Genomic DNA, 16,361 nt, shown 5'->3' on the forward strand with positions numbered 1-16,361 from the left:
CTAAACATGTGTGTGTGTTTCTGATTAAAATGAGCACTAACCATTGATTTTTAATATTATGTTTGTATTTACTTTGTGCATATTTCAGGTTTTTTCTATGAGTTTGAAGGGTCAGAGTTCACACCCTCTGAAAGATAACAATGAAGTCATTTATCGGATTTATGCTGCAGGAAGTCGTATTGTTCCACAGAAGTCTCTATGTCTCCTTTGGAATCAAGCTGCAGAAAGGTTATTTTATTTGTCTGTTTAGTGTTCCAGTTTCCACAATGAACCTGTGTATTTGATTAAGACAATATTAATGTAATAACTCTGCTTAGATCAACTGCAAGTATACAATTGTTTCCATTTCATATCTTTTTTTCTTAACTTTTCTTAAGTTAAGTCTTTTTCTTAACTTTTCTGGCTTTTTGCACATAAAACTTCTCATACAACAAAATAGGTAATTATTCTAGCTCAGTATTTTCTGATACTTCTGTCTTCTTTCACCAAAATAACATTTAGGCACTAAAATATCTGCTAGGCAAGGCTGACAGACCAGAAATTCCAGAATTTCAATACTTAATAATGTTTTTTTGCTCTTTGCAGTTGTTTTTAGACAACACTTCAAATGTGTTCTTACAGAAGCAGAGAATTAAATCTGCATCTCTGGTCTTGTTTCAAGTCTGTGACTCAGAATATTCTTAATTTATAATTATCAACTTTTTTTCTTTGGGTCTATGAAAGAAAGACACTGTACAAGTGAAAAAAAGAAACTGTAAAGGGGCAGATCAGGGATTTATCCCAGTATCTTCTCAAAGAGGATAGCTATGGAAGAGTAAGATCAGGACAAGCATGAATGGTGGTTCTTCTCATTCCATACTCTGTGTTTCTAACTGCTTTTTGCTCCAGTGACTCCATTTATCTCAAAGTTATTATAAAGAAGATGCATTTTCCACTAGAAATGACTTAGTATGTCACCTGTGTTATCATCTTCCCAACTCAGTTCAGCAGTACTAAAAGACAAACAGAACATGAATGGTAGTGTCAAAACAACAAATATCAGTACAAAATGAAGTGCTCTTCACAATGGGGTAAGGTATAGTGCAAGTTAAATGATAAACAATTTGTGAAGTCAGACAAGCCCATATTTATTGCAGAAGTTTTAAAAATATGGTCACAAAAACTATTTAGCAGAAAAATGAAATGTTCATTATCATTTGTTCATAATTTATTTTAAATCATAAAAGTCAAAGCTATTAACAGTATTTTAATGTTATGTAAATGTACTGTTCTGAAAGATGTCAAAATGCATGTTACATACATGTAATAGTTCAGAAAACTTGGTACTTCAGAGATACAACACTTTTCAAGCCTGCTTACCATGTAAATTACACAAATCTTTGTAAATCTTTTGTTCTGCAGCTGGTTATCTGATAGCGGGTTCTGCAAGGTGGTTGATGACACCTCAGACTACGTAGAGTGCTCTTGTTCTCATATGTCCATTTATGCAGTGTATGCCCAGACAGACAACTTGTCTTCATATAATGAGGCTTTCTTCTCCTCTGGATTCATCTGCATTTCTGGTCAGTTGATATAAGGTTATTTTTTCTTTATTAACAACTAATGTCCAGTAAAAATGATTGTTTTTTAGTAGTGACACGTCTGTTTAACTGGAGGAATATTAACTAACTTCATGCTATTGAAGTTGGCAGATGGGCTGTTATTTGTACACTTACAAATTTTTCCACTGGAAAAAAAAAAATACAGGCAAGCAAAGAAGATGTATGATGTATCGATCCACACAAAAGTGAGATATGTCACTTATTTAGGGAGAAACTTTAAATTCTTAAATCCACCTGTGTCTCTAGCAGCAGTACAGTTATAATCATTTTCAAGTCTTTTGGGCATTCTGTTCCTTAGTGTGAAAGCTTTTTGGCAATTTCAGTCTACAATTTACACTCTGAAGAAAATGTTTGAGGGAGATAGATGCCATATCACGCTCAGAGCTCCCTCTCACTCTGATGCCTAACTGCATTCTCACATCTAGAGACCAGACTGTCCTCACTGACAGCTATGGTATTTGCAGAAGGCACAAAGCCTCAGACAATAAGATCTAAATTTTAAACCCTGCGTGGTTTCTGAAGGTTATTGAAATTAAGGCTTTCACACAGCAGTCAGTTCCCTTTTGTTGCAGGCAATTCTGGATGAAAATACTTTCTTCTTTGTTTCTTGATGGACATTGCGCAAGCAGAATCTGAGAGAGATGAGATCACCAAGAAAGCATATGAAAGAGATTCTTTAGTTAGCCCTCAGGCACTTAAATGGGGTTCTAGATCTGCTCCTTGTGGCCTATACAACATCACATCTCCATCATAAAAAAGTAAAAACAGTGTAAGCAGCTATATCACCTATTTATCCTGTCAGCAAACTGCCCTAACAGACTGAAGGCAGTCTGCTTATTTACTCTAAAATGTCAGCTGGGGGGGGTGGAGGTGGGGATGGAGAGAAGGAAAAAAGACAATAAACGAGATTCACCCCACAACCACACAGATTTTCACCTTCTTAATACAAACAGATGGTTTCATTGAACAGTAATAAGAGAAAATTTGAGGAGATAAAAAAAATCAAATTTTAAAATAAAGTTATCTTCTAGCCTAGATTGTGTTAGCTAAAAATAAATGAATAAGTAAAAAGACAAACTATAATGAACAGGTATAGTTACCACTTTGCATGGAGAAAAATAGTAAATTGTTGAGACAAATATGCCATAGAATGCAAAATACTATAGAAAGTGAAGAAAAGACAATAAAAAGGAAGCCAATATGCCATTGAAATTAAAGCTGAGAGAAATACTTTGCTGAATTGAAGGCAATAAAGACCTACGGATCCTTGTTTGGCACTTGTCATTTATTTCAGGCTTGTGCCATCAGCATATATTAAAATTTTTAAACAGTTTATCCTAGTTCAAGGTTTGCCTAACTGCAATGTCTTTCAGCATCTTTAGGTGGCTGAAGGTATTTCTTTATGTGAGTATATATAATTGAATTTACTAATTTACCAGTAGCTTTAGATTTTAGAGCTGTAAGGGTATTAGCTATTTCTCTAGCATTGCTACCTTATTGTAAAGAATTAAAAAAAAAATCACAGTGAAATCAAACAATTTGTTTCTGATTTTCTTAATTAGATAGTTATACAATTATCACTAGCTAATAAATGAAAGTCTAGAATTGATTCTTTCTGAAATGATTTATTTCATTCATGTCTTACAAATGCTTATAATTGAGCTATCAACCTGTCTCAAAAGAGAATAAAAAATCTGTCTTAAGGATCCAAATCCACCCCCTTCCTGGGGTGTGGAAGTATACAATTAACTCTACATGAGCTTCAGTACTGTTTTTATTATTGGTTCAGGTTACCCAGGGTCCTTCTTCCCAAACCTCCTTACTGTTAAGTAAGAAGCCTTCCCATTTCAGTTTTATTCGTGCACACAATGAATTAGTGAACAGATAGACACCTTCTCAGATAGATTTCTACGGTGAACACAAATGAGAGACTGGTTTTTAAAAAGGTATAGAGCTAAATCTCCTAAAGCAGTGCTACCTATCTGGAGGCATTTATTTATTTTCTTAATTTATTACTGAAAGCTTTTTCTGATCACATTAATATGAACACTGAATGCTTATATTAATTGTCTATTGATTATTATGACAATTATCCATATGATGCAGAAACTTAAACAAAAACTTTGCAAAAGTGACTTTTTTTTACATTATGCAATTATTTTAGCCCCAGTCCTATGAAAAGCTTAAATAGATGTTAAAACATGCTAGATGTTCATGAGTGATGCCAGTGTGAAACAAAGTTAATGTCTCCTCATAAGTTTCGTTTCATTTATATATATATATAAATATTCATATTTATATATATTCAGTAATATATATATTATAATTATCGGTACATTCACGAGATCCAACATTGTTGTCCTTATCTGGCAGAGCTTATTAGTCTAAACCTTAAATTTTAATTTTTCTTGTTCCTGTGTAGGTTTTGCTTTGGCTATAATCTCCCATCTTTTCTGCACCAGGTGTGCAATGTTTGCAGCTAAACTTCTCACTCACATGATGGTTGCTTGTTTGGGTACTCAGGTAAGAAAAAAGTCTCAATATCTAAATTAAGTACACCTTTATTTTCCTTTCCTCATTTCAATGGCCATGTGCAAACAGACCTTCTTTTCTTTTCCATGGTGTATATATTTTCATAGAATTTGAATATGCGGTACTTATATTTCATCCAATTTTAATATCCTATGTTATGAATTCAATTGAAATTGCACATTTTTCGAATATATTTAGATAATACTTATGGTTAACACTTAAGCTTACATTGTTAACAGAATTGTGTATTAGAAAGATTAATATCAGTACTCATAGATTCTGTTGGACTGATTTACTTTAAGTAGTAGATGATGGAAGCTCTTTTCCACTCTAGTGCTTGTAGTAAGGTATAGTTATGAAAAAAAAAAATAATAAAATAGCATAAATTGTCAAAGAACTTCCCCGTTGTCTCATACTGGTTCAAATAGTAGTTAACTACAACTGTCAGAAAACTGAAGGAACGTGCAAAAGGAGAACGTGTCCATCTGCCCTGTAAAATAGCATAGTTTTGTCAGCTTTGGCATATCTAGTGAAATGGAAAGCTACGTATCGAGTATTTTAAAATTACCTTATGGAAAGATTCCTTAGGAAAGAGAATTTATGTACATTTTTAATACTGCAAATGTGATGTAAATAAAAATTTAGAGATATGCTTAAGGCATGGATGCTGAGAGAATGTAGGCAGATTAGCAGAGGACAGTGCAATATCCGGGAAATACTCTGTAGATAAACATAGCTTCTCTGTGTTACCTTTAAAAGCTTATCGACTGGCATCTTGCTCAGACAAGCGTTTGTACACTGTTTTTATGTTACCCCATGAGATAGTTCTTTGCTGTACAATGCAGTACATTGATAATGATCATCAGACAAGTGGACTTAGAACAGAAGGAGATGGAAAGGTCCTAACGGCACTTATAGAGGTCACTCGGTACAAGCAGATGTCTTGCACCTGAGGATATAAAAGTATTTTGACATCTCAGTTTTTAATTTTCAGGACAGGTGGCTCTGGACCCTGTCCAGCAGAATTCTGAGCATCTTCAGTGAGTAGACCCCAGCAGCTCTGTGGGCAGCCTGGCTCAGTGTTTGACTGCTTTGTGAGAACTCCATTTGTTGGAACTAGTGTCCAAAGTGTTGCAACTTGTCTTTTATGCTGCCAGTGTGCATCTGCAAGAAGAGCTTGGCTACTTCATTTCTAGACATTTCTATGAAGTAATTGACAACAGCAATAAGATTTTCCACTCCTACACTCTTAAGATTGTAGAACCTCAGGATTTTTTGTACATCATGTGGTATAGACTCCCAGTAGTCTGGTGGATCTCAAATGAACTTGCGCCATGTATCAGTCTTTTTTGCTGTAGTGGATAGACAAAATATATACAGATCTGGTCATCATACAAGTGCTGAATAGAAGGGAAGAATGACTTCCCTTTACCTTTTGCTAATAAAAATCAATCAGCAATACTTGATTGCTTTGCCACAAGGCATACTGCTGATTCACGCCCACCTTGCATGACACCAGGGGATTTGCAGGGGACACCAGGTCTTGTTTTACAGGTCTGCTGCCCTGCATTTTGCCTCTAGCCTATGCTGTTACTGAGGGTTATTCTGTCACCAGGTATATGACTTTACATTTGCCTTTGTTGATCATTGTGAAGTTTCTGTCATCCCCTTTTTCCAACCTGTTGTTTTAAATAGCAGCCTTGCAAATAATTTGCAACCCTGATTTTTGGGTTTACCTTAAACATCCAGTGTATCCCTCCGTCCCATCATCTGTCTGGATACTATAAGTAGTATTAGCCATACTAGACCCCTGGGAATTGCCACTAGTGGCTAGGCTCCAGCTGGACTTCATACTGCTGATCACAACCCTTTGAACCTCACAGTACAGGCAGTTTTCCACTGTCTTTATAATCCATCTAACAAAAGCATGTTAAAGGCCTTGCTGGAGCAAAGGTAAACAACATTTGTTGAACTTGCCTGAACCATTCGTCTCCTTTTAGAAGGAGACGAATGTGTTAGTTAGGTGTGATTTTGTAAATCTATGATGGCTGTTCCCAGCCATCTTCTTGTCCTTGCCCCTGATACGGCTTCCAGGAGGATTTAGTCCGTGACTTTCTTGGGGACTACATTTGGGCTGATTGTCCTGTAGTTCAGAGTTCCCTTTTCCACAAATTTTATGATTCATCTCTACGCCTGTGTCAATCAGAAGGAAGGAGAAATAAAAATAAATGAATGCCTTACCTGTACAAGTACCTTTAAACATGTTACCAAAAGGTCTTTTTCATAATTTGGTATACACCAGGTGAAAAACTGCATGTTGAATGCAGAAGAAAAAAGAAAAAAAAAAGTAAAAAAAAAAAAAAAATGTTAAATAGCATTCTAAAGCTGTTTTTGTTGCACTTGAAGGCATTAATTGATTAACCTGCTTTGGTTTTCAGTTTTGGTCTATCTATTTCATTAGATATCCTTATCATCCTTAGAGTGACTTAGCTGCATTCACTAAATAGTCTGAATCTGGCACCTGTATTTGCATGGGACTTCATTGTAACTTTGGTCCATAGATGCTAATCAGTCTGGGAACTAAGGAATATCTTTTTTGTTTGTTTGTTTAGTGCTGTGTTCTCATGTAGATACATTCAGTAAAATCAGACACATGATTTCCCTGAAATCTATTACTAATTACTAATTGAAATTAGTAATACATTTTTCATTCTATATCTTACCAAGCTGCTAAACTCCTGTTTCTCAGTTCTCAGGATAGTGCTACAGCTGTGTCTCTCTAACATGAACGTCACTCTATGATGCAAAAATGTGCCAAAGAATGTACAGTAAAAACCAGATTGAACTATAGGAAATATTTCACTTATACAGTCTATTTAATCAAAATGTAGTTTTCATGAAAATAATGTGTCAAATTATCTCCAAAACATGTATGGAAGCAAACAAAGAGGAAGGCATTTTTAAAGCTTGACCTAAGTGGAAACTAAAATAAATAGGTGTTAGGTGTTAAAACATTTTGATTGAGAATTTCGTATGTGAAAATCAGCACTTAATAATTACTAGCTTAAATATATGTAAAATAGTGCTACTTTGCATTTCACAGAATCACACAGAATCACAGAATTTCTAGGTTGGAAGAGACCTCAAGATCATCGAGTCCAACCTCTGACCTAACGCTAGCAGTCCCCACTAAACCATATCCCTAAGCTCTACATCTAAACATCTATTTCTATCTAGTGCATCTGGTAGTAGAGGCTGAGTTTGCAACCAGTAGGCCTCAACACACTCTACAGAAAGAAAGGAACTGCTGTTTCTTTGCAGTTACGTTTTTACCAGAAAAACAGAAGATTTTCAAAATAGTTGCATTCTATACATATATGAATAATTAGCTTTCCTCCAATATTTACCCTGGATGTTTATGAGGCTTGTATATTTTTGTTTGCTACCACTGCACTTACTGTTACTATCTGTAGATGGCAGTCAAACCTTTTCAGCACATTGCTCAGAAATTTGCTCTTCCAGGACTATGCCTGCTTTGTGGTTGCTCACTGTAATTCATTACTCATCAGAGGGGGGAAATGTTGGTTCACAAAATCTGACCTTCGTTTCATTCTTCTCCACGGGTCTAGAGCTTCCAGTGCTAATTGAGCATTTGAAAGGCTTTCAAGGAGGGACATTTGTGCGTTTAGTACACCCAGTCTTGATGAATCTCATTGAAAAGACATAAAAGGCTAGATTTTTCTGAAACTTCTTTTTCTTTCCATTATGATATTGACACAAAGAATCACGACTGCTACAACGAATGTTATTTCCTGAATCATTAATTAGTCAGAGTATTTTGTTAGTTTGTTTAGATGGTGTATTTTATTACAAAATTTCATGCAGCAATTCCATAAAAGTCCCAAGGAAAGGAATTACTGGGCTGAGATTTTCAGTTTTGAAGTAAATCTATGTGAAGATGTATGCATTTGAAAAAGTATAATGTGAACATAACTCACAACACCTCAAACTAATCAATAAAATTCTCATTTTCATAAAACTAAGAACCTAGATTAGAATCATAATAGGAAATACTCTTTATGGCTCCCATGCTTTTATCTGGGAATTCCCAAGCAGACATATATGAATAAACACTTTGAGTGATTTCTGCATGCTTACTCATCTTGATGCATCTTGTCAGCAATTTTAACGTGTGTATATTTTACAGTACATGCTCCATGTCTGGAATGCACTGAGCATTACAAGTGACATGAATGTGTGATAAATTTTGTTTTTTGAGTGTGCACTGCTGAGCTGCTCTGTTTATGGGCTGTAGCCATTTGTTTGGAAGATCTGAGCACTCACAATCTGCTTATAGCGGTAATTGGCAAACAAATGGCTTGCTGTACTGGCCAGTAATGCAAAGTTCAAGTCTAATCGTCAAATAGGAAAAAGAAAAAAAAAAAAAAAAAAAGACATATGGAGAAACTTGTCGCCCTATTTTTGTCAAACAATAGGCATATATTTGCTAATCTAACCAGTCCTCATGCTGCAATATAATTTAGTATAATTATCAAGCTGGCAAGCCAAAATCTTCCTACCATTGTCTTCAACAAAAATGCTAGATGCAGGAGAGTTACTGTGTTTAGCTGTCTGAAAGCAGAGTTTTATTCAGCCTGAGCAGAAGTGGTCAGCTGTACGTGTCAGTTATATGTTTGTAAGAACACATTGTGAAAAAAATCCCAGTTTAAAAAATTGTTAACCTTTATTTGAAAATAGTAAATTGCAGCCTTGAGAACTAACACTTGGTGGAATTGTTGTTTTATCATTTGGACCTATTCAGATTCAGACGAAGATAGGAAACACAATTGTGCTAGAACTGAGATAAATGTTAAGGATGTGGTGGAATCTCTGAGAGGTGATACAGGAGAAGGATATCAGGGAAGCAAGGGGTTATGCAGAAGCAATGTGTATGAGGGTAAAACTCATGAAGTAAACTTGGAAGTGAGTATAGGAAGAGAACATCTAACAGGATGGTGTATGAAAGCAGGAGGCAGAAGGGTTTATCCCCAAGAACTTGAGGTTTGATCTTCAAGTAGCAAATTCTGTCCTGTAGAGGAGCTATGTTCTGCCACTGTATGAAAGTTGAACTTCTTTTTTAACTGTAAAATGTTGTTAATGCTAAATTGTTGTTAACCTTTACCCTTATCTTCCAAACTAGGGGAATTCTCAGTTTCCCTTTTGCACATCAAAACCCAAAACAAATTTTCATACATATCCGCATGAGGGTACTTTAAACAGAACTGTCCAGAAACCGTGGGATAGAGGGATCCTGTTCACCATCCACCACAGGAGCAGCTCATGCCAGTAAATGGTCAAGTACCTGCCTCTGTCTTGATGATAAAGAGAAGTCTTTACAGTAGTTCAGTCCTCCTTTACAGTAAGTCTGTGCTTTTTAGAGACAGCCAATGGGAAATACTAATTAAAGGGCTGTTCCTAAACAAGCCTGGTCCGGAGTTCATTTCCATATGAAATTCTTGTGGAATAGCAAACAGCACATAGTTGTACCAGTTACTATACAGCTAAAACCCTGTTACCCAGAGTAAGGAAATCTGCTTTCTAAAACCTACCTGTCCTTGAGGGCTGAAATTCCTCCTCTGATTTCCTTGATGTATTGTGACAACAGTAAACAATGCTAAGTGTGGTACTGCTGGTCCACAAGGCTAGTAAGAGCACAGAGTAAACATGACTAGACAAAGTGGCCCAGAATTGCTGCCCACTCTAGAAATTCAGCTTCGTGGTATTATGTTTTATCCCATCAATCTTCAACATGACAGTAAGGTGATTTATGAGTAGTAGAAAATATTCTTCATTTGTTATTATCCTTATCATAAAAGTAATGACATTATTGTCTAGAACTTTCTTACTGAGAAGGGACTCTACAAGTGTAACTTAAAATACAAAATGGAAAAAGTTTCCACTTCTGTTAGAGAAATATGTTAATTTACTCAATAAAACTGGGTGTTCTTTCTGTATTTTTATTATTCGATGCCATTGATCAGAACCTTACTCAAATGAGTCTTAAGCCATTAACTCCATATGTGAGACGACAGTTATTTCAAGATGGCTGGATTTCTTGAGGACATTATGCAGTCTCTCTGCCCCTGCACAACTTCTGTTAAAACAATGAGGAATATTCCATTCATCCTAGGATAAGTGAAATTTCTGTAGGTTGGGCAGATTTTACTGCTAAACCTTTTGATGTCAGATTTACTAACAAAAAAAGACAGCCTTTCTGGTAGTCATTTGTCCTCCCAGGAATGAATAAGTAAATATTTTCAACATCCTTCTTACATTACTTCCACAGAGGCTGGGCTAAAGCTGAATGAATCCACTTATATTCTTTTTTCCATCTGAGAATTAGCACCTAAAGCTTTCTTCCCAGTGGTTAAATTAGTAGTTTTTTCTACTGAACTTGTTAATTATTTATTTAACTGATTTCAGTCATTCCCACCAAATCAGAGCAGAATTTTAAGTTCGTAGAGCTCCTTTCAAAAGCAGTTTCAACCTAGAACTATTTGGGGATTAGTTTGTGTAAAAGAGAATTTCGTAGTAGATTAACCTAAACTGAATACTTTTATTGCATAGCAATATGATTTTATGATCAGGAAGGCTCTGAAGGCCCATCTCTGTTGCTAGTTGTGAGTCCTTAATATCCAATTAGAATCAGATAGTCAAAGCTAATCAGGGATCTGTAGTAGAAGAAATGATCATTTATCTCAAGATGTCAATGACTTTCTAAGCTGTTTTGAATGTATATATATATATATGCACACATTTTAAAATTTGCATATATACGGTGTCTTCAGATGGTAGATAAGGTGTATATGGGGTCCTTTAGAAACTGAGGGCCAAGAAATACTTACCTCAAGCACTGGAGCTCATGATTGTCAGAATACCTATATAACCCTGAGGAAGGGCTGTTGCTGTAAAACAGTGAGTTGTTCTTTACTCTGATCACCTAAATGTGTGGGAACTGGTTCCCACAGAAACCTTATTGCTGCATCTTTCCCTTTCTTTAAGCAGAATGAGTAATTTCACCTCTGGAGTTCCTTGTTAGGGAGTCTGCGATTCACACCAGCTGTGGTGCTGAGATGCTTGGTATAAACATGAAACCATCTGCAGATATTTAAAGCTAAAGGACAGGCAAAAGTAAGTGACAATGCAGGTGCTATAAGAGGGGTCTTTAAGGTCTCAGTCTAGAGAGCGTTGAAATGTAAAAGTAGCTGAAATAGCTTCATGTCATCGTTGTAAGGAAAGAAGGCAAAAAATGCTTTTGGAGTCACGGCCAATGATGTGGAGCCTGTAAGAAATAAGTCATAGATACTAATACAGTTTAAATTTTGTGTCATATTTTTTCATCAGTCAACACATGGTTTTGGTCTGTCACTGATAACTTATCTTTATGGTAGTACCTGTGTATTTGTACGTCTGCTGCTCATAGAGATAATGTTATTTTACCACCCTCGTTCACTGTTCTGGTGTTGAGTCACAATACAGTGTTAATGCACAGGCTGTTAGTATCTTCTTATAAGTTATCTCCTACTGTTTGCCAAAACTCAGATATATGAGCAATACTATAACATATGTTAGAATTCTGCTATATTATCTCACACCTCCTGTCCTCATTGCAAACAGTCAAATGTTCTGTTTATCACTTTAAAGTATAAGAGTATGAGATTTCTATCAGCTAATGCCTTCCAGCTCTTTTTTCATTATACCCGACTTTTTCCCAACATCACAAACAGTTGGGGACCACACACAGAGTGGAATAGACAGCAACATTCCCAAGTTGCCTATTCATCCCTTTTCTCTGTATCTTACCTTGAAGAAGATTATATTGCTGCCTCTCTCTGTTTCATGCTTTTCAATGTCGTTTTCAATTCTTATTGGCATTTTCTGTGTTCTTTCTTCCTCTCCCTTTGTTCTGTAAACTCATGTGCCACTCTGCTTTAATGAAACTGTGGATAACTATTACTTTTCCTAATTAGCAAATCTCCCATTGCTCATTTCCCTGCTAAAAGCTTTTCACAGACCTGTCCTGTTGAAGAGAATATCCTCCCTTAGAAGTTACTGTTACCCATAAAATTCTGACCCTAGCAAATCCTGTGCAGTGTCAATTTGAAGTCTGCAAAACTTTCTTCATCTAAACAACTCATCTTTTGAGAGCGAAAACCATTGGCTTTCTTGAGCAATAATTCCTCAATGATTTTGCTTTACAGCAAATTAAAATTATACTAACCAATAACTAGAAGCTAACCGGCTTCTACTTTTTCTCCACTGCTATCACTTCATTTGTTTGCTTATTTCAATGTGTATGCGTGTATTTTTAAAGAGTCTTTTTGTTTCTATTTTTGTTAATTTTATTATGACCTGCTTCTTTGCATCTTCCATGCAGCTAATGTTCCATACATGGTAGATTAATTAATCCAATTTAGTCTTTAAAAGGACTTGTTATTGTTTTAAGTGAAACCAGCATCCGGCTGTGCCAGATTCATATAGCAAGTACAGTTGAAAGTGTACCGGGGTCTAGGTTGCATATAAAAACTAAGTAAGATTTTCATAAATACCAGTTTACGAATGAGTACACTTAACTGTGATTAAATACAACAGTAGAATTTTTGATGGTTTTATCGGCAGGTAATAGTTATTCATGTGGAATGTTTTTTCCTATTGCGTAGAAAATGCAATAAGAAGGATCACCAGTTGAAAATATCGTTATGTAGATTTGTAAGAATTGTACAGACAGGTCATAACATAAAGATGAGAGACTGTTCGCTTTACCTATGATTTTTTTACTGCCATGTGGCCTAAGTTGGTATTTTGTGTTAAACTAAATATTAATTGAAATAAAGCCACTAATACAACTGTAGATCTGAGTAGACTCTGAAGAGTGACTGAGAAATGCATAATGCTTGGAATCATGGTGAATGATTAGTGAAATAAGTAGTAAGGAGTTTAGGCTGTGTATTAGATGGATGGAGAAGCCAGGAGCATACGAAGTGTATGTTTGTATGCAGAAAAGAAGAAACTGGCCATGTTCAATCATGAAAAAGGGCTTTAAAAATGTGGTGGTTGATGATATGCTCTTTCACTACAATATCAAGGCAGGTGGCAAATGGTGTGTGTTCACGATGTCAGATGAGGTCAATGGGATCTCTTTACATGTACCACTCTTCAGAGCAGTTGTCTTCCATGTTCCTGAGGTTAAAATCCAGGAAAATCAATTTTGAATATAATTTAGGAAATCTTTTTGAGGCTTAGAATCTTTCAAAGACAAAAACTGAAACCTTGGCAGATGGTAATTGTCCTATTTAAAAAATGTGTTCCCACAATCAGAACAAAACTGGGGAGAGATCAAGAAGTCACACAATGTAAGTGTGTTTATGCTTACAAATGCAAGATGCATCAGTCCTCTAAATCTCACATACACAAATAATTTACCTTCCCACCGCCACTTTCATAGGAGTGTGTGACTCAGCACAAAATAACTTCTGGGCAGATAGAGAAATCTTTAGCTGAAAAGTGTAGGTACAGCTGCTTCTAGGTAAAATCATCCTTAAAAAACAGCTCACCATTGCTGCTACTTGTTACTTCTGGAGTATTTTTTAAATGTTCCAAGTTGTGCTCAAGTATAATATGTTATCTAGATACTCTAGTGTGTTTCAATTAGAGGCAATTATATTAACATTTTCAAAAGGTCTCCACAGGAGATAAAGGTCTAAGCTCTGTAACAAAATCCATCCTCACATTTAATCATGCTCTGTAATTGGTGCTGATCCTTGCAGTCTCTTGCCTTGGAGCAGAGTTTTGGGTAGATGGGTGGTTGTTAATGTGTTTCTAAACCCTCATCCTAGCAGCTGCCAAGTCATTAATACATTGTGATACACACGGCCCTACTCTTGACCTGGGAAAGGTAAAAGTGATGTTCATATATTAATCTTTATGAACCTTTGCGTTCTTCATAAACATGTAACATGTCTTCTGTTTTATGCAGAGTAATACACGGCATTAATACTTTGAATCTCATTACCGATGTTTAGCTGAGACCAAACATGATAGGGTTAATTATGGGGTTAATTATAAGTCTGAGCTTCCCAGGTTTGTCTTAGAACAAAACAGTCTTTCAGTATTACATTTGATAGCAAATACCTGTTGTTAAAATGTACTTTGTTAACTTTAGACTGGCTTATTAAAGCCTTCTGTAAATGGGGTTTCCCTGGAAAAGGGGTGGAGTAGAAGCAAATAAGCAAGTTGGGTGGAATGGTGTTCACTGTGTGATTAGCATTAGCTCTTCAGTCACCTTCTTTGTTATAAAATTCTTCAGTGATAAAGTTCATCTTTGTCTGTGTGAAATTTTTCCTCTGTATTGTGTTCTTGATTCTGTTTATTTATTAGAGTTTTAAATCAATTTAGTTTTGACACTTCCAGCACTAAGATTGTAAGACTTCTTTGTTCTGTGCTAGTATGCTCAGCACTACTAAAATAATACAATCAAAGGTGAATTTGATCTTAATTGTACTAACAGATTGTTCCTGACATAGGAAGCAAATGTAAGGCTGTGTTAATTTTTTGTTTAGAAACTGAAGGGAAAATGTGTATTTTATCACAAACGCAAATGAAAACTCCTTTAAATCCAGTGACAGCAGTGGACTGAGCCTGCTGCTGGTGAGCTTGGGAGCAGAAGATATTTGGGATTTCCCACAAAACCCCAGAAGCTCTGCCTTATTGTTTCCTGGAAATTTTTCCTTCAAGTTTACAATAATCTTTTACCAAGTTCACCCTAGTTTAGAGGCCTAGAAAGAATGCATAGTAAAATAATAAATAACAGACCTTTCTGAAGGTGACTGTTCACAGTTGCCAGAGTTTCTAACATTCTGCTGAGTATGTGTAACTCATCCACATGCAGAGAGCTGTAGTAAATTTCACAACATTTGCTAATACTTCAGTTTTTTCAAGCTGTTTTTAAGGGATTCTATTCTTTCCTCCAGCTTTCACAACAGGAAGTGTCCTTACAAAGTTCTGCTGCAGGACAGAGCACTTTCAGCAACTATTTCTTTGGAAATACTGAGGTGCACTTGTGTTCGTAGTGAGCCTGATAAATGTCAGATCTCAGTAGATAGTCTGCTTATCAAAGGAATAAAGAAATGTTTAATTTTTGTGACTTCTGAAATTATTGATGCATCATTACCTCCAAAATGTTTAGATTTTCTACAGGATCCTGCTAACATTTAGCTAAGCATAACGTAGCTGTCCCTTGTTTGAAATGAACTAACTAAGTGACATCATATTACAAAACTAGAAACATTTGTTTACAAGCAAATACAAATTATTGTGAGCTTTTATTTTTCAACAGTGCATTGCCATCTTAATTAATCCCTAGTTGTATACAGTTGGTTACCTGTAGCTTCATTAGTCTGTGAAGTGCTACACTGCCTGTGATACTTGCAGTGTACTAAGCAGTATTGTCATAATCCATACACGGCAGCAGGTACACATAAGTCACAACAGTGAGTTCAAAGGATTATATTCTGTGACACACAAGGACACAGTGTTTGTTACTGAAGATTTCTATTTATTACAAATCAGCTCAAATCCATTCGCAAGAATATTATGATTAATAAGGCAACAATATATATGTATATGGATAAAAAGCTATTACAGATATTACCAGGAAAAAGGTGTGTGTGTGTCTATGATTAAACAAATATAACACCAGCTAATAGTAGCAGCCAAGTAGAAGTAGTAGAAGGGCAATTTTCTATCCATGCAACCATCCATCCATCAGATGACTCCTACTTTGGAGGTCATCACTTGCCATCAGTGATGTCAAAGCAGGGGTGGTAGCTTCACTTAGCTTATTTCTTACTCCTTCACAGTGTAGTCCTAAAACAACAATAAAATGTTTTAGTGATGCTGTCCTAACATGCACTGAACCATCTTAGATACTAAATAATCCTAGGTAGGTCTGTTACTTAGACAATTTGGCACATCAGACAGCTGAGGAAACACCAAACTACGGAAAAGAAAAGCATGATTTTTAAATACAATTGCAGTTCTGGAGAGTAAAAGAAAGGGGTAGAGTTCCTGTAATTTTGTATTCAATACAAAGGAAAAGGAGCTGGGATATTCTCGACTCAGACTCAACATTCTGCTTTCTAATGTTTCTTGCAGCTTTTCAAGACTTTC

General features: G+C 35.8%; 1 protein-coding gene across 1 annotated transcript in view; it reads left to right on the top strand.

Moving 5' to 3' along the window:
- The window catches only part of ADGRV1 (adhesion G protein-coupled receptor V1), a gene marked incomplete at both ends in the record, with an annotated part of 271,966 nt that overhangs the window by 116,014 nt on the left and 139,591 nt on the right, over window positions 1–16,361 (top strand). The window contains 3 exons of the mRNA XM_084304820.1: window positions 89–228; window positions 1,402–1,562; window positions 4,024–4,124. Of these exons, the coding sequence (XP_084160946.1) occupies window positions 89–228; window positions 1,402–1,562; window positions 4,024–4,124 (402 nt within the window). The remainder of the gene's footprint in view (window positions 1–88; window positions 229–1,401; window positions 1,563–4,023; window positions 4,125–16,361) is intronic.

The sequence above is a fragment of the Netta rufina genome, assembly GCF_964035555.1.
Source record: "Netta rufina genome assembly, chromosome: Z".
NCBI lineage: Eukaryota > Metazoa > Chordata > Aves > Anseriformes > Anatidae > Netta > Netta rufina.